The sequence below is a fragment of the Crassostrea angulata genome, chromosome 7 (genome assembly GCF_025612915.1).
Source record: "Crassostrea angulata isolate pt1a10 chromosome 7, ASM2561291v2, whole genome shotgun sequence".
Taxonomy (NCBI): Eukaryota; Metazoa; Mollusca; class Bivalvia; order Ostreida; family Ostreidae; genus Magallana; species Magallana angulata.
Window position 1 is genome coordinate 49,196,585 of NC_069117.1, and position 20,430 is coordinate 49,217,014.

The 20,430-nt window shown below is 34.9% G+C and overlaps 1 protein-coding gene across 1 annotated transcript; it reads left to right on the forward strand.

Moving 5' to 3' along the window:
• Nucleotides 1-12,814: 12,814 nt before the first annotated feature.
• Nucleotides 12,815-16,031, forward strand: LOC128191387 (diacylglycerol kinase iota-like; the record flags this gene model as incomplete). The annotated part of the gene is made up of 1 exon (XM_052863448.1): nucleotides 12,815-16,031. A coding segment is annotated over one exon (1,770 nt), but the record flags the coding sequence as incomplete, so codon positions are not given.
• Nucleotides 16,032-20,430: the final 4,399 nt, after the last annotated feature.

Below are 20,430 nucleotides of genomic sequence, written 5' to 3' on the forward strand. Positions count from 1 at the left end.
CCTCTCCTATATATTTTATAAGATTGAAAAAAAAATTCAAGGATGTCTATTTTCCGTTATGAAGTTGGTAAATGCAAACATTACAGATGTTTTCTATCATAATAAAGAATAATGTATATAGACTTAGACTTTACCGCATTTCAGAGATGCTTTTAAAATTTCTAAACACATTGTCTTCATGGTTTGACTTACGGATGATTTGCATGGGTATGACTGGCGATCGGAATTAAAGTCTCATCAGGTTTGCCTGTACCTAAAACATAGCAACAGTAAACTGTGATTGAACTGTCATCATTTTTTTGTCAGAACTGAAAAATAATTGACAGGTAATTAAACCTAATGTCTAGACAACCATTGATTGTTTTGTGACATGGTGTAGTAATATTTTGGCTCATGGCCCAAATCCTCGCAAAGTTAATGTTCAGAAATAGGATGAAATCAAGTCACCAAGCTCTTTGGGGGTTTGAAAACGTTGTCACCTCATACAAACATCTAAAAATGAGTGGGAAATACAGTGATGTGGTGTAAGAGTTTTACTTTACAATTTGGCTGTGTTTTATCACCTTTGCTTGACACTTTGGCACTGATACTTTATCAAGGGAGGGAGGGATAGAAATTGTTTGTACTCGCCGCGTATAGTGCTGCCTCCCAAATATTTTAACAGGAATTTTAACTTTAATTATTGTCTCTTTAAACAAGTTGGCTTTAATTCTTTTGCAAAGTTTCTAATACAAGTTGATAACAGGTATAATTGAAAATGAACAATGATGGTTAATATCCAAGTAAAGTTAAATTTGATTGGATCCAAACCACAAATACCACAGACATACTCGCATTCCAATACATATTTTACTGAGCGGTCAATATACAAATGTATCAGAGGATTTGTCCCTTGATGCAGGGAACAGCTCACTGTATTCTATTGCCCTCGGTTGCTGGCCACGGGCAAAAGAACACACTGAGCTGTTCCCTGCACCTCGTGAAAATACCCCGGTACTCTGGTCTATTCTATTGACTGTTCTGGTTTATATTATTGTACAAATATGGTTTGTATTGTGATAACATTCGGTGAGCTGTTATATAGCATAGTAACGAATGAACATCAGCGAGTAGCGTCGCCCCAGGGACATGTTGATCAATTTTTTATAATATAGTATATATTATAATATGTCCTGTTTTTCTCCATATACTGTTTCCATTTTATTCCATAGACAGGTAAGACACACTTTCAGTTTGTGCTCCATGATCTTTAGGTCACCTGAGTCTCACTCAGGTGACCTGTTGCAAATGGTCTTGAACGTGCATTAACAATTTTACATTTTGAACTTCTTGAAAACAATTGTTACTATTTGTTTGGTTAGAGGCATCTTTGGTATGAGAGGAATGAAAATTGTGATAAAATGACTACCACCGTCGAAGCCTCATGGGTGGTGCTTAATATGTGACCAAATATGAAAAATTCTTCTTTTTACTCCCATAGATTTTGAGAAAGGCTAAATACATATGGCTATGATGTCCATGAAGGTCTCTACCATAATTGTAAAATCCATAGCCTCTGGACCTGGGGTTCAGGCCCAAGGGCGGTGCCAATATTGCCATGTAGTGGAAAATTATTTAATCTTAAAAAATCTTTTTTACTCCCAAATATATTTGAGAAAAAATAATTGTATGGCTATGGTGTTAATGGAGTCTTCTACTACATAGTGAAATGTATAAAATGTATAGTATTTTCTTATGTACTTTCACAGTCGTGTGAGATAAACAAAGTGTATTGTTTAAGTCCACAATGTCTTCTTAAATTGTTAAATTCACGGGGCAGGGGTTCAGGATTTTTTGGGGTGGTGGGGGTGAAAAATACAGCCCTATAGTGAACTTGTATTTTTAAAGGTTACTTGTGACTATTAGGTAACCTATTGCCGTTGTTCATATGTTTTCCGTTAACGATTTTACAGTTTTAACTTCATCTTTATACTTTTTCTTGTGCACTGTATGCTTGTAGCAATAAACTGTTAGCATGTTGTGTGCATTATAAATGAAAATGTGAATATTATAAAAGATTGACCATTTAGAGTTTACCAAACGTTTAGAATGTATGGCTAGAGTATAAATAAATGTATTGGCTCTCTGTTATTTCGAGCATAGCTTGTACTGGCTCTCTGCAATGTCAATCAATGCATGTACATATATAAGTGGTTCTTTTTCATATGAAGGAATTTTTTTCATATTTAATTATTTGATAAGGATTTAACAAAAAATGGTATCTTTGTTATTAAAAAAGATAATTAATAACGTAAAAAATTTTCATCAAAATATATAGTCAACAACGGACAGTGTCTGGTATTTGCCACCATTAAGTTTAAGAGTTTAGGAATAGTTAAACTTCTATTAGGTTCAATCTTAATTCATTGCTTGAAAAGGTTACATTATTACCGTTGTTTTCTTGATTTTAGGCTTAAAAAGCCAAATGCCATAATCTATTCGTTTAGACCATAGTATAGTATAGTATAGTATAGTATAGTATAGTATAGTATAGTATAGTATAGTATAGTATAGTACCAGTATAGTACCAGTATAGTATAATATAGTATCGGTATAGTACAGTACAGTATAATATATTATAGCATAGTATATAGTATGGTACTAGTATACAGTTTAGTATATAGTATATTACGTTATAGTTGTGTAGTGTGGTAAGGTTTATTGTATAATACAGTAAAGATTAGAATAGGCTAGAAAAGTGTAGGTAGTAAAGTAGCTTAGTATGATCTAGTATAGTTTAGTATAGTATAGTATAGCATAGTATAGTATGATATAGTATAGTATAGTATAGCATAGTATAGTATGATATAGTATAGTATAGTATAGTATAGTATAGTATAGTATAGTATAGTATAGTATAGTATCTCAAAATTCTTTATCATGCATCCCGCTTTGTATCACATTGTTGTCGTGTTTTTGTAGAATACTCACACAAATACAAATGACAGAACACCCACGAAATGTTCGGCCTAATAATTGATGCTGACTTTAAATGCAGATGAGGTGCGATGTATTTTTATCCATGCTTCATTTTTAAAAACACATAATATTTTTGTCCAAGGATTGTCATTGTGGCAATTTGAGTTGATTCCTGATTCCTGTCACACTATACATTATCAGCAACGCTCTCTCTCTCTCTCTCTCTCTCTCTCTCTCTCTCTCTCTCTCTCTCTCTCTCTCTCTCTCTCTCTCTCTCTCTGCAAATATCAATAGCTAGCTAACGCTAGGGGTTTTTTTTCCGTAAAACACTCCTGTATTCAAAATTCACCTTTCAGCTTTATCTAGCTCAATCGCTGGTGCCATGTCAACAGTCAAGCATTAACTCTGCCATTAAAGTAATTTGACGCAAGCCTTTACTTTATATAGCGTGCAAGTACCCAAAAAGCGTAGTAGCATTCATAATATCTTCGCTTAAGACAAAAAAATATGCAAAAACAAATTTCCCTCTTCGTATAATGTCACAAGAGACGAAACCAAAACCTCATTTTATTTCTCTTCTGTTTAAGGATGCATTGTGTGGTAGATTTGAACGGAATATATAAAGGTGTAATATTGATACATCGAAAAGATAATCATTATCGATTTTAGGCTTCGATTTAATTTACGTCAGAAGCTTAACCATTTTCCTTTTAAGATAGGACCATCCATCAGACTCTCGCGGTGACCCTTTTTTCGCGCCATTAATACGACGGAAGGAAATGGACCTCTTGTTTATTAGCTTGTTTCCGCTGTCCCCGACAAAACAGACAAATTTGTTACAGTAATGTGAGCAATCTAAAACCACTACTGTATTATAAACACCTACCACATATAATTAAAATTTCAGCTACCAATTCAGAAGACTAATTTAATTTATGCCCAAACTACCGCAAAATTAGCAAAAATGGGTAAAACTTAATTTTTAAATTCGCGTCAGTCATTTTGCGATCAAAAATGGTTTTTTTAAGCAAACAATATCGAATATAATTTATGTGTATTGAAAATCTGTGATGTAAAAGTGAGCGCAAAAAGCGAAAATTAAATCATCGCGAAAATTACCGGTCATACGTTCGTATGATAGTATGATTTGTTCGCATTATATTGACATCATTTCATTTGTGATATCATTGCTCAAATGTTTCATTTTTAATTTCTAATTTTTTCCGCGTTTGCCAAATAGAACCATTATAACAGGAGCTTGGACTTTGGGTAGTTGTGTCAAACAGCAATGTGACGTATGCCTGTCTATTTCATTGCTGCCCACTCAGTTAAAGCTAATTGAAATCAACACGATTTGTCTGGCTTTTGAGCTAAGACTACCCAATCGGTGCATATTTCACTTGAATCCAGCGTCATTTTTAACATGTTTTGACGCAAGAAATGGTAGCTACGTCCTACGGAAAGTCCAAGGCCTTGTTAAAATGGTTCTAATAGAAAGCTCCATCTTACTTCAAGATTGTATCATTTCAGTAATTTTATTTGTCTTTAGCAGTAACATAACATCAAACGAATGGATTTTTTCATTTCCTTCTATTTTTCTGATGTCTATTGTCCTCTATGTAAAATATTGAAAATTTCAGCAGAAATTGCAAGCTATAAAGACATTGCTATGAGTGCTAGTATTTTAAAGAAATTGTATTTCATAATATGTCTGTCTGCAAATCATTTTTCAAAAAAAAAGCTTTTAAATGAGAACAATAGAGCATCATTTAATCTACTTCGTGAGTTTGAGGTTGGGAGTTGCAATAACTTGGTTAGAGGACGTGACTTAATATTTTAACAGTCTAATCAGGCGTGGGCCACATATCAATAGATAAATCAATCACGAATATTGCGAACAAAAAAATTCAACACTTTTGTATCAGTACCAAAAACCATAAGAAAGCAATTCTAGGTATTTCTCTCTCATTATTTCGTAATTCGCTTAGATCGTAGCAAAGATTGATTATAGCAATATCTTGCTATTGGAATTTTGACAACATTTACCGAGATATGGACAATGTAAGTCGCGGTTGAAGGATGGAGTGCATGCTTTCTGGCGGGTTAGGGCTTCTACTGCATTTGTCTACCAGATCTACTGAAGATTAGCATGCGATGAAGTGTCTGATGCTGTAGGCTATCTTCTAGATCCAATGTATTTTCACACAGACTATCTTTTAGAATACCTGACCATATCAGATGTATTAACTATATAGAAATATATTCCTTTCTGTAACAGTTTTATGTATTCGTTATATGTCAAACACCGTCCATATTCAATGTCTAATGATAAGGGATTAAATCCAATGCAAAACGTTGGTCTTCTTTTAGAACACGTTTCAAAAAACTATAGTTTTGCATGCATTCATCCGTCGAACCAATCTTAAATATGCGATTGGTATTTGACTTGATTCATATTACTATGCAGTACTGTAATTTTAAAATAATTCCTATTCTTATAATGCTGTTGATTAAAACATCCACAGGAAAAAAAATGTTAAATACACCAATGTTAACCATAGTGTTTGATGCTTTGCTAAGTAGTTTATACACATATTAATTAGTATACATGAATATTGTAAAATGAGGAAGAGTATTTGTTTATCACACACAGCACACAAATACATATATAGCCAGTCTTCACACATATCCATTGGTGTCGCCCCGTGTAAAAAGACATTCCTGTTTTGAATAATAAATTCTATTAAATGACGCAGCGAACATGATGTTTATGACAAAAGGTAAAAACATGTAATGGACTTTCACGGTCTACTAATCGTATTGTTTTACAGAATTACAAAAAAAAAGCTCCACTTATGATTGGAAAGGATTACTTAAGATGTTGTTCTAGCCAGGTAGGAATATTTTTATACACAAAACATAACTTTATTTTGTGAATCCAACTTTTGTTTCTCCGTAGTTTGTTACACTTATATAGTGTAAATATCATTCATCAGACAGTCGGTTGGTTTGTCAGAAATCGTCAGGACATTTTACATTAATTTTCTTAATTGGTGTTTACATTGTTGGTGCTTACTTTACAAATGCACTTATGTGTTCACAAGGTTACCTGTCAACCTACAGTAGCTAGACATGATTTGAGGCACATTCAATGACGATTTTTGAAGGTTAAAAGTATTTCTTATGATTATTGTACGGCGCCTTACTCCGCATGTAATAAGCAGTTATTCTAAACTCTATCGAGAGAAAAAAAATCTTGCGAAATATTATTTATAATTATTTATGATAATCTTTGCTTTTTGTCAGGTATTCCGACTGTTAAAATGTTTCCTCGTACAAAAAAATCTAGGTTTTTTTTTTTGGTCAGGTATTCAAACTGTTAGATATTCGGACATCATTTATAGCAGCTCCCTGCACCGAAGTAGCAATGTTACACCTATCGCAGGTGCGCGCTCGGTCTGTTCCTGCCAAGCATGCACGCTAGGAAAACAATAACACTGCGATGTCTATACTAATTGTTATTAGCGTTATGTAATCATAAACACTACAGGGTTCTGGGAGGAGTGGGAGCTTTGTTAATGTCAACTTAATAGATAATTTTACATCTGCATACATTGTATATGCAGCTCAGCAATGTAATATGACTTGCCTCTACTCCTTTTTTTAATAGTACCCTCAAATGATGTTCTGATATTATAGATAGTGTGTGAAAGTGATTGGTCTGTTATCATCTGAAGTCCCCCGGGGAATTTTCTTGTTGCCACTCCAATATGACTGATATATCACATACATTCCACAAAGGAATTATTTTCAGGTGTAAAAAAAATTCTCCCACCATTTGTCTATTTCAGATGAAGTATAAGGTTTGGGATCAGCGATATTGGAGGCAACCATTGATTGTAGGCGCCGATTAGCAGCGAATGGACACTAGCAGCCACGCACTGCATTCCCAAACACTGGCAGAGATACATTGGGAAAACACTGACGCACCACCTTCTGTACGGAATAACAAAATGACCGCTTGTAACATAGCTATCTTCTGTGTATCTGTATACTAGACCTTATGTTCTTCATAATATTACTAACGACAGATAATGAATAGTTCCAACATTTCCGAGTGTAACAATTGCAGCGGACACCCGCCTCATGAGTCCCTGAGCTCGGAGACAGCGGCAGTGTGCTACGCCGTCATTTTTGTCCTGGCCCTTGTGGGCAACATTCTGGTCATCGCCACACTGGTCCAGAACAAGAGGATGCGAACAGTGACCAATGTGTTCCTCCTGAACCTGTCCTTCAGCGACCTTCTCCTGGCGGTCTTCTGTATGCCCTTCAACATCATTCCAATGCTCATGAGGAATTTTGTGTTCGGACCAACAGTTTGCTATCTATCGCGGTACTTTCAGGGTAAGTTTCAAAACATATTTAAAAAAGAGAGAGTAAAAGACGCCGGTTTTTCTTTAGAAGTTGACGAAATATTAAGAGTTTAAAAAATCTTGTAGAGGATTGCTATGGAAATTATTATAAAAATGATTTATTCACAGAAGTATCAAGAACCGCGAATTTATTAGGTTCGTTTCATTCACAACGTCCTTGCTAATGTCTAGAATACAGCTGAGACCAAATTAAAGTCATTTTTTTCTTGACTTTGGTATCATAAAGAAGGACATCTATCGTAGAAAAATAATGAACAGGTACTTCTATTTTAGACTCAGACTTTTACATAAAGGTATAACTTCCGCTGCTGATACTAGCATTTAGTTTACGATTTTCGCTTCGTTATTCTGATGAACAGTACAAACATACATGCAAAGTTACCCGGTGTCTTTGGTAAAATGCCATGTTCTTTTGACCAAGAATCTAAATTCCATAAAAGACAAGAAGTAGATTATTCATGTTCCACAGTTTCTTATAAAATCTTCTATATGCATGACATATTCCGGATTTTATTTGAAAAATAACATATGTCCGAAAAGACAATGATAAAAGGGTTTGTTGTTGTGGTTTTGGTTGTTGTTGTTGTTGACATTTTGAAATAATTTTTCTGATCTTTGCCAAAATTTTGTTTCTAGGTGTTATAGTCATGTCAAGTTAAAGATATTGGTTTTATGTTCACGAATTGAGTTCTTTGTAAAACTGAGTTCACAGAATAAGTTGGAGTCGATCGTACAGCCATTTAAAGGTTTTTCTGAAAATGGAGATAAAGATTGGATATGTTGATTGGTTTGGTGTCAGGGTTAAAGGGGCATGGTCCAATTTTGGTCAAATTTTATTTTTCTGTTTTTATCATTTGCGATGCTTTAGGAATGCATTTCTAATGATCAAATCAATTTTGGGTGTCAGTCGTTGAGTTTTAAGCAAGATACAGGGCTCACAAATCTGTGTCCTGTAAACAAGGATCGTGCCCTGTATTTGTTTACATAGGTTCAATATACCAGTAAAAAAACCTTTTTAAAGCTGGTTTGTCTATCGTATTGTTCATTTAAAGCATAAATAAACAGTTCCTAACGATTAACACATTTATTTTAGGTCTAAAACTGGAATTTTCACTTCAACATTCGAAATGTGAACAAACGCTTTTGTTTACATAGCAAAGAATTGTAAGCTCTGTAACTCGCTTATAACTCATCAAATGACACTCAAATTTTGGTTTCCTATTAAAAATGCCTTACTAAACCATTGTAAACCTTAAAATTGAAAAAAAAAATGTTTTGACCAAAATCGTGACCATGCCCCTTTAAGAAGCGCAAAAACAAATATGAGTGGAAGGTAGAGGTTTAGACAAACTGAACTCTAGACTGAAACTGTTTACTTGTAAACTGCGTGATGTTCAATGAATACAGCAAAATATGAAAATTACTAAGGGTGTCCATATTTTACCAGACATGGGTTGTTCTGGGTTCGACCAATACCAGTTATTGTGTAATATCGTATTATCGTGTAAAACAGCCGTTGTTTTATTAGCCCACTATGCCGGGGAATCAAGAGGAGACTACAAAGATTTTACTGTTGTCTTCCAGTCCGTCTGTCAGTCATCTTATCGCCACTTGATATTTCAGACTGTTTTGGTTATGGTGTGGAAAATTGAATTGAACTTTATAATGAAAAACCACAGGGGCTCGTCACGAAGTTTTTCAACCTTTTATATATACCACCTCTATACAATAAAGTATTTTATTGTATAGAGGTGGTATGTATAAAAGGTTGAAAAACTTTTATTGTATAGAGGTGGTATATATAAAAGGTTGAAAAACTTCGTGACGAGCCCCTGTGTGAAAAACTACAGATCAAGTTCAAATGCACCCTGTGTTGTTTTTGCCAACACACAACCAGAATAAAAAGAACTTCGTTCTAATCATTCCCAAACTGTTTTTTTAAACATCCGGTCTCGACCATCTCTTACAAAGTAATCCCTTGTAATGGGCGGATCCAACTTTGTTTTAGGCACTATCATTTATAAAGCCTCATTCTTTCCATGAACAATTGAATTAGGCTACTTGGCGGATCCTACAATCATGGCACTACATGTATATAACTTTCGTTCTGTCAAGGAAAAAAAATCGGCGGATCTAACTTACTGTCTGAATACCGTCACTCCTCCATCAATAAACTCTCATTTAAACCAGGAACAATACACTGGTTGAAGGCCAATGGAATTCCTTTATTGGATTTACAGAGATTACAAATTGACCTATTTATATGTGTAGCCCAAATCGAGCAAGTTAACAAATTTTATGGGATAACACCACATCTGAAATATATTAGTAAGGCAATTGCATACAGTAAATTTGGCATGATTGAAAGTGAGCTTATTGGGTTTCTGAAAGATTGGTTTTGGTATACGCCTTTGTATATAACTGTCTTGACTTGCTGAAAATGAAATTGATTTCGTCTTTAATTCTATTTTACATACTTTGCTAAACATGTGTAAAGAAAAAAAGAATACTTACATGGGTTGATGTGTCATTCAGTCATGGCATGAGAATCTGTTAGAAATGGGATTAACCCTTAATGAATTAGTCCAAATATTTATCAGTCCTAACATTGGCAAAGGTTCTGCATAAGAACATACATGTACAAATATTCAAAAATTAACGCATTAGTGAATGTAATGTCAGAGTAATAAGGATTGAAAACAGAATGTGTAAATTGCTGAAAAGTTACGCAAACTACTTGCCTCTTGATAGAACGAAAACGCATATACATATAAACTAATATTTAAGGTATGACGTCACATGTACTAGCAAGTGTATTGAAGAGTAAATTTCGGCAATATAGCAAACTTTTATTTGAGAGGAAGGAACCATTACCAATATGTAAAAGAGTGAGTTCAAAAAAAGAGGCGGGTGCAGGGTAAAAAAGAAGTCAAATTATTTTGATTGTAATTTATTTGGATCCAGGTAGAAAGGGTAGTAGTTCAATTTACTATCCTTACAGCTGATCTAGCGAGTTAGGAATGAAATTAGTAATGGAGACTAACTTGTGCGTAATCTGTAAGTATTTCCAGGATTTTTTAGTTAAAATGTTCAGTGCGAGTTACTATGTGAACAAGCAAGCTCATATTCGTTTTTTTAGAACAAATAAACAAGAAACACAGTATAATATACACACAATTATCATACTCATTAACAAAACCAACGTTACAATAACAACAACATTATCTGCATAATGAAAAATATTATCAACCACAACATTATCCTGAACAACATCATTAGAAAGTAATGGCAGCAAGAAAAACAATATCGGTAAAATCAACAATAATGGCAAACAAAACAAATTAACCAACATCATTGTCATTAGTTGCAAATTTGTAAACAGCATTTTTTTAGAGCAACACTACCAAGTACAGCAAAATTATCAACAACGTAATTGACAACTATAATGATATAAATAGACAAAATAATGTAACATAATAGACTAAAATAACACCGACATCTACAACAATAACAATAACAGCAACATCAATAACAATATAATCAATAAATATTAAAACAGCAACATCAATAACAATATAATCAATAAATATTAAAACAGCAACATCAATAACAATATAATCAATAAATATTAAAACAGCAACATCAATAACAATATAATCAATAAATATTAACACAGCAACATCAATAACAATATAATCAATAAATATTAAAACAGCAACATCAATAACAATATAATCAATAAATATTAAAACAGCAACGTCAATAACAATATAATCGATAAATATAAATAAAACAGCAACGACTTTTGAGCATAGAGTAAAGAGAGATGGATGGTCATATCTATTTTTAGACTTAATACCAATCCTTTAGGCGAAGAGATTAACTAAAAGATAGCGATAAAAATTTATTTTGATTTTTTAAATATGAATTATTTGTATTCTTCTTTGCTAAACATTAATGTGTGGTTTTAAATATCATATTTAAGGTTAATCTTTTACCTAATTTGTTGACCATCGAACTTCCTCGGCCTTAATTGAAAGATGTTTCATACAGCAAGAGCTTTAGCCATCCGGAAATCGAATCAAGGTTTTTCCTATAGATTGTAGTCCATTAATGATCTTATTCATTTCCTCATCACAGATTTTAACTTGAGATGTTTAAGCTTTGAGTTTCCGATCAAAAATAAAAGAATATTCAACCTCAATTACCGGCGTTTTTGCGAATACCGGAGAATAAATGAGCTATACATTGTATTGACTTTACTAATGCAACATTATACTATGTAGACACGTAAGTAAAATAATATATAATGTGCAAACGAACACTGTAGGTGAACTATCATTCCAATCTTGGATATGAAAATTGTGCAAATTTAAAAAAATCAGCCCTGATGTTTTTCAAAGTCGATTGATATATGATTCCAAAATATTCCAATTAAAATGGAAAATAGTGGAAAACTGGTGATGTAACAGTTATTTCTTTTATAAGGTAATTACAAATCAACGAACTGAGAGTAAAAAAGAGACATTTGGGTCTGAATATTAAATTTTTAAATTTAATTATGCCTTTTAATAAAATAAATTAAATCAGTTATTTTTTCTGATAAATAAATAAATCTCTCTCTCTCTCTCTCTCTCTCTCTCTCTCTCTCTCTCTCCCTCTCTCTCTCTCTCTCTCTCTCTCTGAAAATAAAAGAATTTGTCACAAACCAGTCAGTACTTATAATGGTTAACGATTTATACTCAAATAACTTGTGCCAAGATAAGGAAAAAATCTGTATGTCTATATTTAGAGTAGTCTACACCCATATTATTGTGTAGAGAAGGCAGATGAATACAACTTATTTTAGACACAAAGCAACAAAACAAAGATCAAACAACAAGCAACCATATTAAAGAGGGCCATTTTAATTTGTTACGTGTTATTTACAGATAAATGCATGCTTTTCACGCTGTGTAAGTGCATTTTTCATGGCCAATGGAATCAATGTGTAGATAATGGCCTTTTTGTTATAGCGATTATAGATAATAAGCGGAGAAAATGGAAAGTTGTCGGTGCTGCAAAGCAGGCCAATTACTAAATTAGTCCATCCAAGATATCACTTCCATTTATCACTGATTCTCTACGATACGCCATATTGTTCTCGCGGTTTCCCGTGGACCTAGTTGGCGCCAAATAATAAAAAGCAAAAACTTAAAAGCGACTTAATTTTCACTTGAACATAACGTTCGTGCGTGAACGTGTTCTAATTACAATCAGTATCCATAAAATGTGAATAAGAACACTTTTTATTTTCCTTTGCTGTTGTTATTTTGTGTCTTTTCATTTGTCCTCTTGCTTATTCGATTGCCTTTTTAGTATGTAGGATTTTGAAAAGTTATTAGAAGCAATATTTTTTCAAAGAGTTTTGCTTGAAATCAAAATTTGATTTGATTTCGACGAATGCGGTGACGGACACCGAGATCTGCGATGAGCCCCTGGTGACCGATCAACTCCCTCTGAATGTGTTCAACAACTATTTCAGTCTCGGAGCAGATGCTCATGTGGCCCTGGAATTTCATGAGAGCAGAGAGGCAAATCCAGAGAAATTCAACAGTCGGTTTTGGAACAAAATGTTTTATGCAGGTGCAGGAGGTAGGGACATGCTGAGGAGAAGTTGGAAGGGCCTGGCTGACCACATACAATTGATTTGTGATGGTCAAGACCTTACCACCAAAGTCCAGGAAATGAAACTCCATTGTTTGTTATTTCTAAACATTCCAAGGTATGCAAGTGGAACGTTACCCTGGGGTAATCCTAACACCCCCGGATTTGAACCTCAGCGTCATGACGACGGGTATCTGGAGGTGATTGGTTTCACCTACTCCTCTCTGGCAACCTTATACATGGGGGGTCATGGGGAGAGGCTGATACAGTGCAGTGAAATCAAACTGAAAACCCTCAAGGCTATCCCCATGCAGTTGGACGGTGAGCCGTGCAGGCTCCGACCCTCCACCATTGTGATTACGGCTCGTAACCAAGCCAACATGATCGCCAAACCAAAGAGGAGGGGCTCCGTCCCCATAGCCAATGATCCCCCCTCCATGCCCGAACGACTCCGAATACAGGTCAGCCGTATCAGTATGGCCGACTACGAACAACTAAATTACGACAAAGACCGCCTCCGGGGAGCGTCCATTCCTCTAGGTCTCATTGTAGTTGATAATAATGCCGACTTGGATCAAGTTCGGCAAATTATCAACAAACTTCAGCAGGGAAACAACGAATTAAACTCTTCTTCTCAACCACTTTCTTCAAAATGGTGCTTCTTAGATTCTACAACGGCTGAAAGGTTTTTTCGCATTGATAAAGCACAGGAGCATTTGCACTACATCACGGACATTTCTTCGGAAGACCTGTACATCCTGGATCCAGACATGGCCAGTACTCAGCATCAACATTCCATCGGAAACGGGGAGGTGGCCAAAGCGGGCCAAGACAAAGGGCTGGTCTTCACATTTACCATGCCCGACACCCCACCAAAGTCCCCAGGTATATCGGACACAAAACACAACAACAATGAGGAAAAGCACTCGTCCCTACCAGTGCCAAAGTCTCCAGGGGAGAATAGGATCATTCTACCTCGGCCGGAGAGTAAGGAAAATTTACTCAACCCACCCTCCCCCGGCTCCAATAACAGCTCTGAGCCTGGGACACCTAATTCTCCGTACGAGTACGATTCAAAACAGTACCAGTTTATGTCTGTAGCCAACGCAACAGCAGCTGGAAAAGCCAAAAAACTCACTCCTGCAGACAAAGGTTTGATTGATGCATCAAAAAGGGGAGATTTGACCAAGCTGGTGGAGCTATTCTGTAACCAAGATGCTGATCTCCTAGCAACGGATCAGTATGGCATGACCTCTCTTCATCATGCTGCACGGTTTGGGCACAAGGGCATTGTCAAGTATCTCATAGAGAATGCCCCACCAGTCATCTTAGATATGGTGGATTATGAAAAAGGACAGACAGCCCTCCATAAGGCGGCTTGTTACATGTTAGTGGAGGCGGGGGCCTCACTAACGAGGACTGATTATCAGGGAAACACGCCTCGGCTACAGGCTCTGAGGGCCGAGGACAAAGAGTTAGCCGCTTATTTAGAAAGTCAGGAGCATTTTCAATTGGTTGTGTCGGAGGACCAGGAAACAGCTGTTTGACCGTTTACAAGCTGTTACTAGTGTGGCCAACATATTGTGATAAAAAACAGTCGATGATGAACTCTCAATGTTTGGTCCAAAATTGTGATATTTCTGACAACTTTCCACTTTTTCCATTTTTTTCCTCCTTTGTGTTGTTTGTATTCAAGCCAGAAACAATGTGTAGTGAGTTTACAGAAACAATGTGTAGTGAGTTTATCGAAATGAAATTTTGTAAGATGCAAGAAAGTATTTTTTCTCTATCATTCTTATGTATACTTTTCATAGTTTTTTCCCTTGGGATTTTTTTGTCTGGTTCCCATACCAGTTGACTGTGATATATTCGCTGTATAAAATGTCATTTTCACTTGGTGTCATTTTGCGATACTAATGACATGATGTTTGAAATATTTTGAATAATTTTGTAATTTAAAATTTGGCATATTTTTTGAAATCTACTCATCATTGTAGTAGTTAAAAGAAAAACCTGTTGTTGTTTTTTCTTTACTTGTATGTAGTTCTTTTTTTTCCTTCTAAAAAATGTACATTAAGATAAATATTTGAGGAAGTTTTTTGCAGGAGAACAAAAGTCTGTGCTTTTTTCCTACTAAACTGATCTCCTCTGTTTTTGCACTGAATTATGTGGAGCAGAAGAGAAGTTTCAGTGGTATGTTCATTACTACACATATCTTTTGTTTTTGTTTTTTGATTGAAAAAGAACTTTTTTTTTATTCAATGGATGAATATTAGAGAATACAATTTCTGAGCAAGCTGGGTTTTTCTTGCTAATCAAGCAGTGCTTGAAGTTAGGTCTTTGTGATCATTTGAATCAACCATATCATGCGTGGGTATAAATATATTTTACTACCATTTTGAATGAAAATGATATCTGTTCAATATGTTGTTATGTTTGTTGTTCTTATTCAAAGTTGTTATAGCTTAATCCGAAAAAAACACCACAGAAAATCTTCCATTTTTCCCTATTTGAATGATATTGCTTAATTCTTGCACATTTTTGCATATTTAAATGGTGTAAATTGATGTTGAGTGTATCATAAGCATCTTTATATTTTAATGTGTATCTACTCGAAACAACAGATTTTTTTCTTCATTTTTTAAACTGTTTAAAAGCAATTTGTCATTGAAAGCTGGATCAGATTTTTGGTTTTTTGTGTTTATTTGTACATTGTTTAATTTCTTATTAATAGTTTTATTTAAGTACATGCAATACACCTTTTGTAGTAAAATGGTTCATTTTGTACTCATTTTATGCATATAGTTTATTTTGGAGACGGTCCCATTCCAAAGCAAACTATTGTATACCACAGCATTATGAAGTCATATAGTTGATAAGTTACTAGTATCTATTACATTCCCTATGCAAAGTTGTGTTTATTTGACATAATTTGTTTCAATGATATTTTGCAAAGCATATTTTTGAAATAAATGTCTGCAGACACTGCGTGACTGCATGTATTTACTTTCTTTCTTTTTATATTTCTTAACGTTTTTCTACCATCTGTAAGATATAGATTATTTTTTCTTAATGGTAAATTCCCGAATTTTGAAGAAAGCAGGAACTGTTGTTGCTTTTTTAACAATTATTCGTCATTCTATGATGTAGAATTTTTTTCTTTAATTAGGAATTCCATTATGTATCGTGGTAAATTGGTGAATATTTTTCAATTAGAATACGTTTTTAGTGTCCATTCAGCTTTGTATTTATAAATGTAGTAAATTGGTTGGCAAAAAATCGATTTTTCTTATAAGGGGATTCATTACAGATAAATAAAATTTTGAATTTTCCTTTTTTGTAAAATGCTGTCCAGACAAGTGATGTTAACAGAGTAAGTAGGTATTATTTATCAATATATGATGTAGTTTTCATGATTATTTCATAATTTATGTATAAGATGTAGAAACACACTTTTTTTACTTTACTTTATCTTCTGCAAATTTAATTAAAAATTGTGAATTTTCCAAAAAAAAAAAAAAAAAAAAAATTTGATTTGAGACATAATACAGAGATAACTCGGATTTACCTTCTAATTTTGGAATGAAAAAACCCCAAAAGACTGGTACTTATGTCTCTTTAGTATGAAGGATTTTGGAAAGTTATTAGAAGCAATATTTTTTCAAAGAATTTGGCTTGAAATCAAAATTTGATTTGAGATATAATACAGAGATAACTCGGATTTACCTTCTAAATTTGGAATGAAAAAACCCCAAAAGACTGGTACTTATGCCTGGTTGTGTTTTATTCTGCTTTGTTATTGAACAGACGACAGATTTCCGTCCACATGGATGTAATAACCTGACAATCTTGTTCGTCAGTGACATGGGAATCTTTAACTGAATAAGACAACAGATTGATAGCAACACGCATGGCTGAAAATATGCTGTCAGAGTTTGATTTAATATACTTCAATTATCGAGTTCTGACTTTTCCCATTGTGCATCTCCTACGTGTACGCACAGTCGTTTTATTAAGATCGATGTAATAAAACGCCATGTTCTTCACGTATAAGTATTTTCTTAGGAATAAAGTTGCTGTTGCAGGAAAAGTCACGAATAGCTCAAGGTGCTGACTGTCATAGCTGAACTGTCTTTGATTTGCTCGATTCAAATTTCCTACAGTGCATACGTCAAAATCAAACCTTTCATGAATGCACGAACAAATTATAGCTTTCCAGATAAGATCTACAAGCGATTTGTGAAGGACTTGGTCTCTAATTAATAATAATTGTCATGCTTTTGTACACTCGTCTGTGTTGTTGACTAAATCATTAATTATACTCATATTTAGCAACCGATGCCAAAGTTCTTTGAAACGGAACGCAAACGATTTTTGCAGTTTCGAACCATTAAAATACTGTAGTTTCACTAGACTTCCAAGGAGATAATTTGTTGATTTTGAAAGATGTGTAGTTTCAAGGATACATAAGTTTGTTGACCAAGGTTCTACCAATATGTTGTCATATTTTTGATTCAACGAACAAATAACTTCTTGTTCATCTCAAAATCAGAGAAGATTCGGTTTGCGGATTTAATGAGGCTGTGTGGCCAACCAATAAGACATCAGATCTGTCTTAAACTTTGACATGTGGTATTTTTGGCCATAAACTAACATTTAGTAAAGAAAAAAATCGGGGCCGGGGGGGGGGGGGGGGGGGGGGGGGCTAGTGTATCTATTTGCCAGTTTGCCAGCACTGGTCACGCAAGTCTTAAAGACAACCTCAACTGTAACGACAAATGCCGTCTTCAGGGTTAATTTCGCGCAGTGTTCGCCCTTTAACATTTGCAAACAGTTTCGCCCCGAATTCCTTAAAACAGTTTAAAAATCTAACACAGTTATTTAAAAATTGTTTAAATTCGCATAGTCTTAAGGAGGCTGGGTGGTTGGCAAATTAATCATCAAATCTGCGTTGAATTCTTAACTTAAAAATGATATATTTAGCTATAAACAAATATTTATTATAAAAAAATCGATGCATTTCAACTTTTAAAATTTGAATGCTTTGTTAAATCTAAACATAGAGCTTTCCTCCTCAAGAAAATTGATACAGTCTGAAAAATGCCACGACCATCAAGCTCTCTTAAATGCGCCCAAGGAGAACGAGGGCGAAATGGTCGAAAATAAAATGCCATCGGAGAAGGAGGGCGAAATGGTCGAAAATAAAATGCCCACGGAGAAGGAGGGCGAAATGGTCGAAAATAAAATGTCCACGGAGAACGAGGGCGAAATGGCCGAACATAATATGTCCACGGAGAATGAGGGCGAAATAGTCGAAAATAAAATGCCAACGGAGAAGGAGGGCGAAATGGTCGAAAATAAAATGCCCACGGAGAAGGAGTGCGAAATGGTCGAAAATAAAATGCCCACGGAGAAGGAAGGCGAAATGATTGAATATGAAATGCCCACGGAGAACGAGGGCAAAAGTGCCAAAACTAAAACGCCCACGGAGAAAAAAGGCGAAAGGGCCGGAAATAAAACGCCCAGGGCGAACGGGGGCGAAAGGGCCGAAAATAAAAGGCCTGCGGAGAACGAGGGCGAAAGGGCCGAAAATAAAATGCCCACGGAGAAGGAAGGCGAAATGATTGAATATGAAATGCCCACGGAGAACGAGGGCAAAAGTGCCAAAACTAAAACGCCCACGGAGAAAAAAGGCGAAAGGGCCGGAAATAAAACGCCCAGGGCGAACGGGGGCGAAAGGGCCGAAAATAAAAGGCCTGCGGAGAACGAGGGCGAAAGGGCCGAAAATAAAAGGCCTGCGGAGAACGAGGGCGAAAGTAAAAGGCCTGCGGAGAACGAGGGCGAAAGGGCCGAAAATAAAAGTGATTATTTTCCTGTCCACAGTTTGTTGATACATCCTGCACATTCTCTCTAGATACCGTTTTGTAAAGTCAACAAACATAATGTAAACATTCAGCGTACGCATCCTTTTCGTTTAAACCATTTGCTCCCAGTTAAATTCGATATTTGTTAAAGTACATGATTATTTTATATGGCCATTCTTTTATGACTAATGTCCTAAGTAAAGATTGAGGGGCTTTTTTTGTCACACGTTTGACGCTTTAATGTGTTTAGGGATTCGTCTTTGAGATGAGTGCTGCTTTGTATTCGTGTCACTGCTCAGTGTATCTTAAAATTAACGTAACCATAATCGCTATAGGCGCAAGTTACTAGCCCACTGACTGAAGTAGAAGACATAATTGTAAAATTTCAATTCAAACAACACTTGAAATCCGGAAAGAATAAGAACGCCAACAAAAATTATCATTTAAAGACAAAACCCATTTAATACTGATGGGCATAATGGTCAAACAAATTTGAGATCCTGGCAATGGACACATTGAATAGGTGATCTTGAAATACAAGTCTCCGATTTGTTTTTCTTTGTATTCTTAATTAGAATGGATATAAAATTTTAACTTACCTCGAACACAATGGATATATATAGGCATTCATCGACAAAAGGTACGGACGTTTGGGCGTATACTAGTTCTATACACATACTATATATTATACCCGGCTAGCTAATTATTTCTAGGCATCAAATGATTGTTGTAAAGCAAAGAAAACCCTGGAAAAGGTCATGGATTGTTTAGGTAAACAACCGGTTGAATGGCCATACAATTTTTTTCCTACTCACAGTGCAGAAACAATATACCATTACGTAATTATTGATTTGTTTATTTCTCTCAAATTATGACAATGGCACATGAGGTACAAGAAATAATTATTTACGAATATACATGTATATACAAAAAAAAAAAGGTCAAGTTAGGAAGAGCAGAGAAATTCAAGTAAATTTAGCTAATATATTTTTAACAAAAATGCGTGACACTCCACAACATAGTGGTATTCATCACCCAAAGTATTTTTATTACATAATGAACAAATTCTATGATATGTTTCTCCATCCTATAGTTTCAATTGGTAATTTATGATTACAGGTCTTAATTTTGTAAAAAATGACGTACCACTAGGTCTGGCCCAGTGTTCGGGCCAACGAGTAATTATTCATACCTTGACAAATATTATCAATGGATATCGTCCAGCTTCTCCATAAACCATACAATTTGAGGTACTAGACTTAATATGCAATACAGAGGAAAGTCCAAATTGGGATCATAAAATTACTCCAGAGCACACGTATACACAGCTTTATTTGAATACAGAAACCTTTCCTATTACTTTCCTAGGGTTAGAAAATGACAAAAAGGGCTCTGATTTTGCATCTTAATATAACAGCTGCAATTTATATTTGACTGTTTCATCTTACGCTTTCAAACTTAAAATTTGATTCATGTACATTTCAGAAATAATTTGAAATAATGAAACAAATAAATTGCAAGTGTTATAC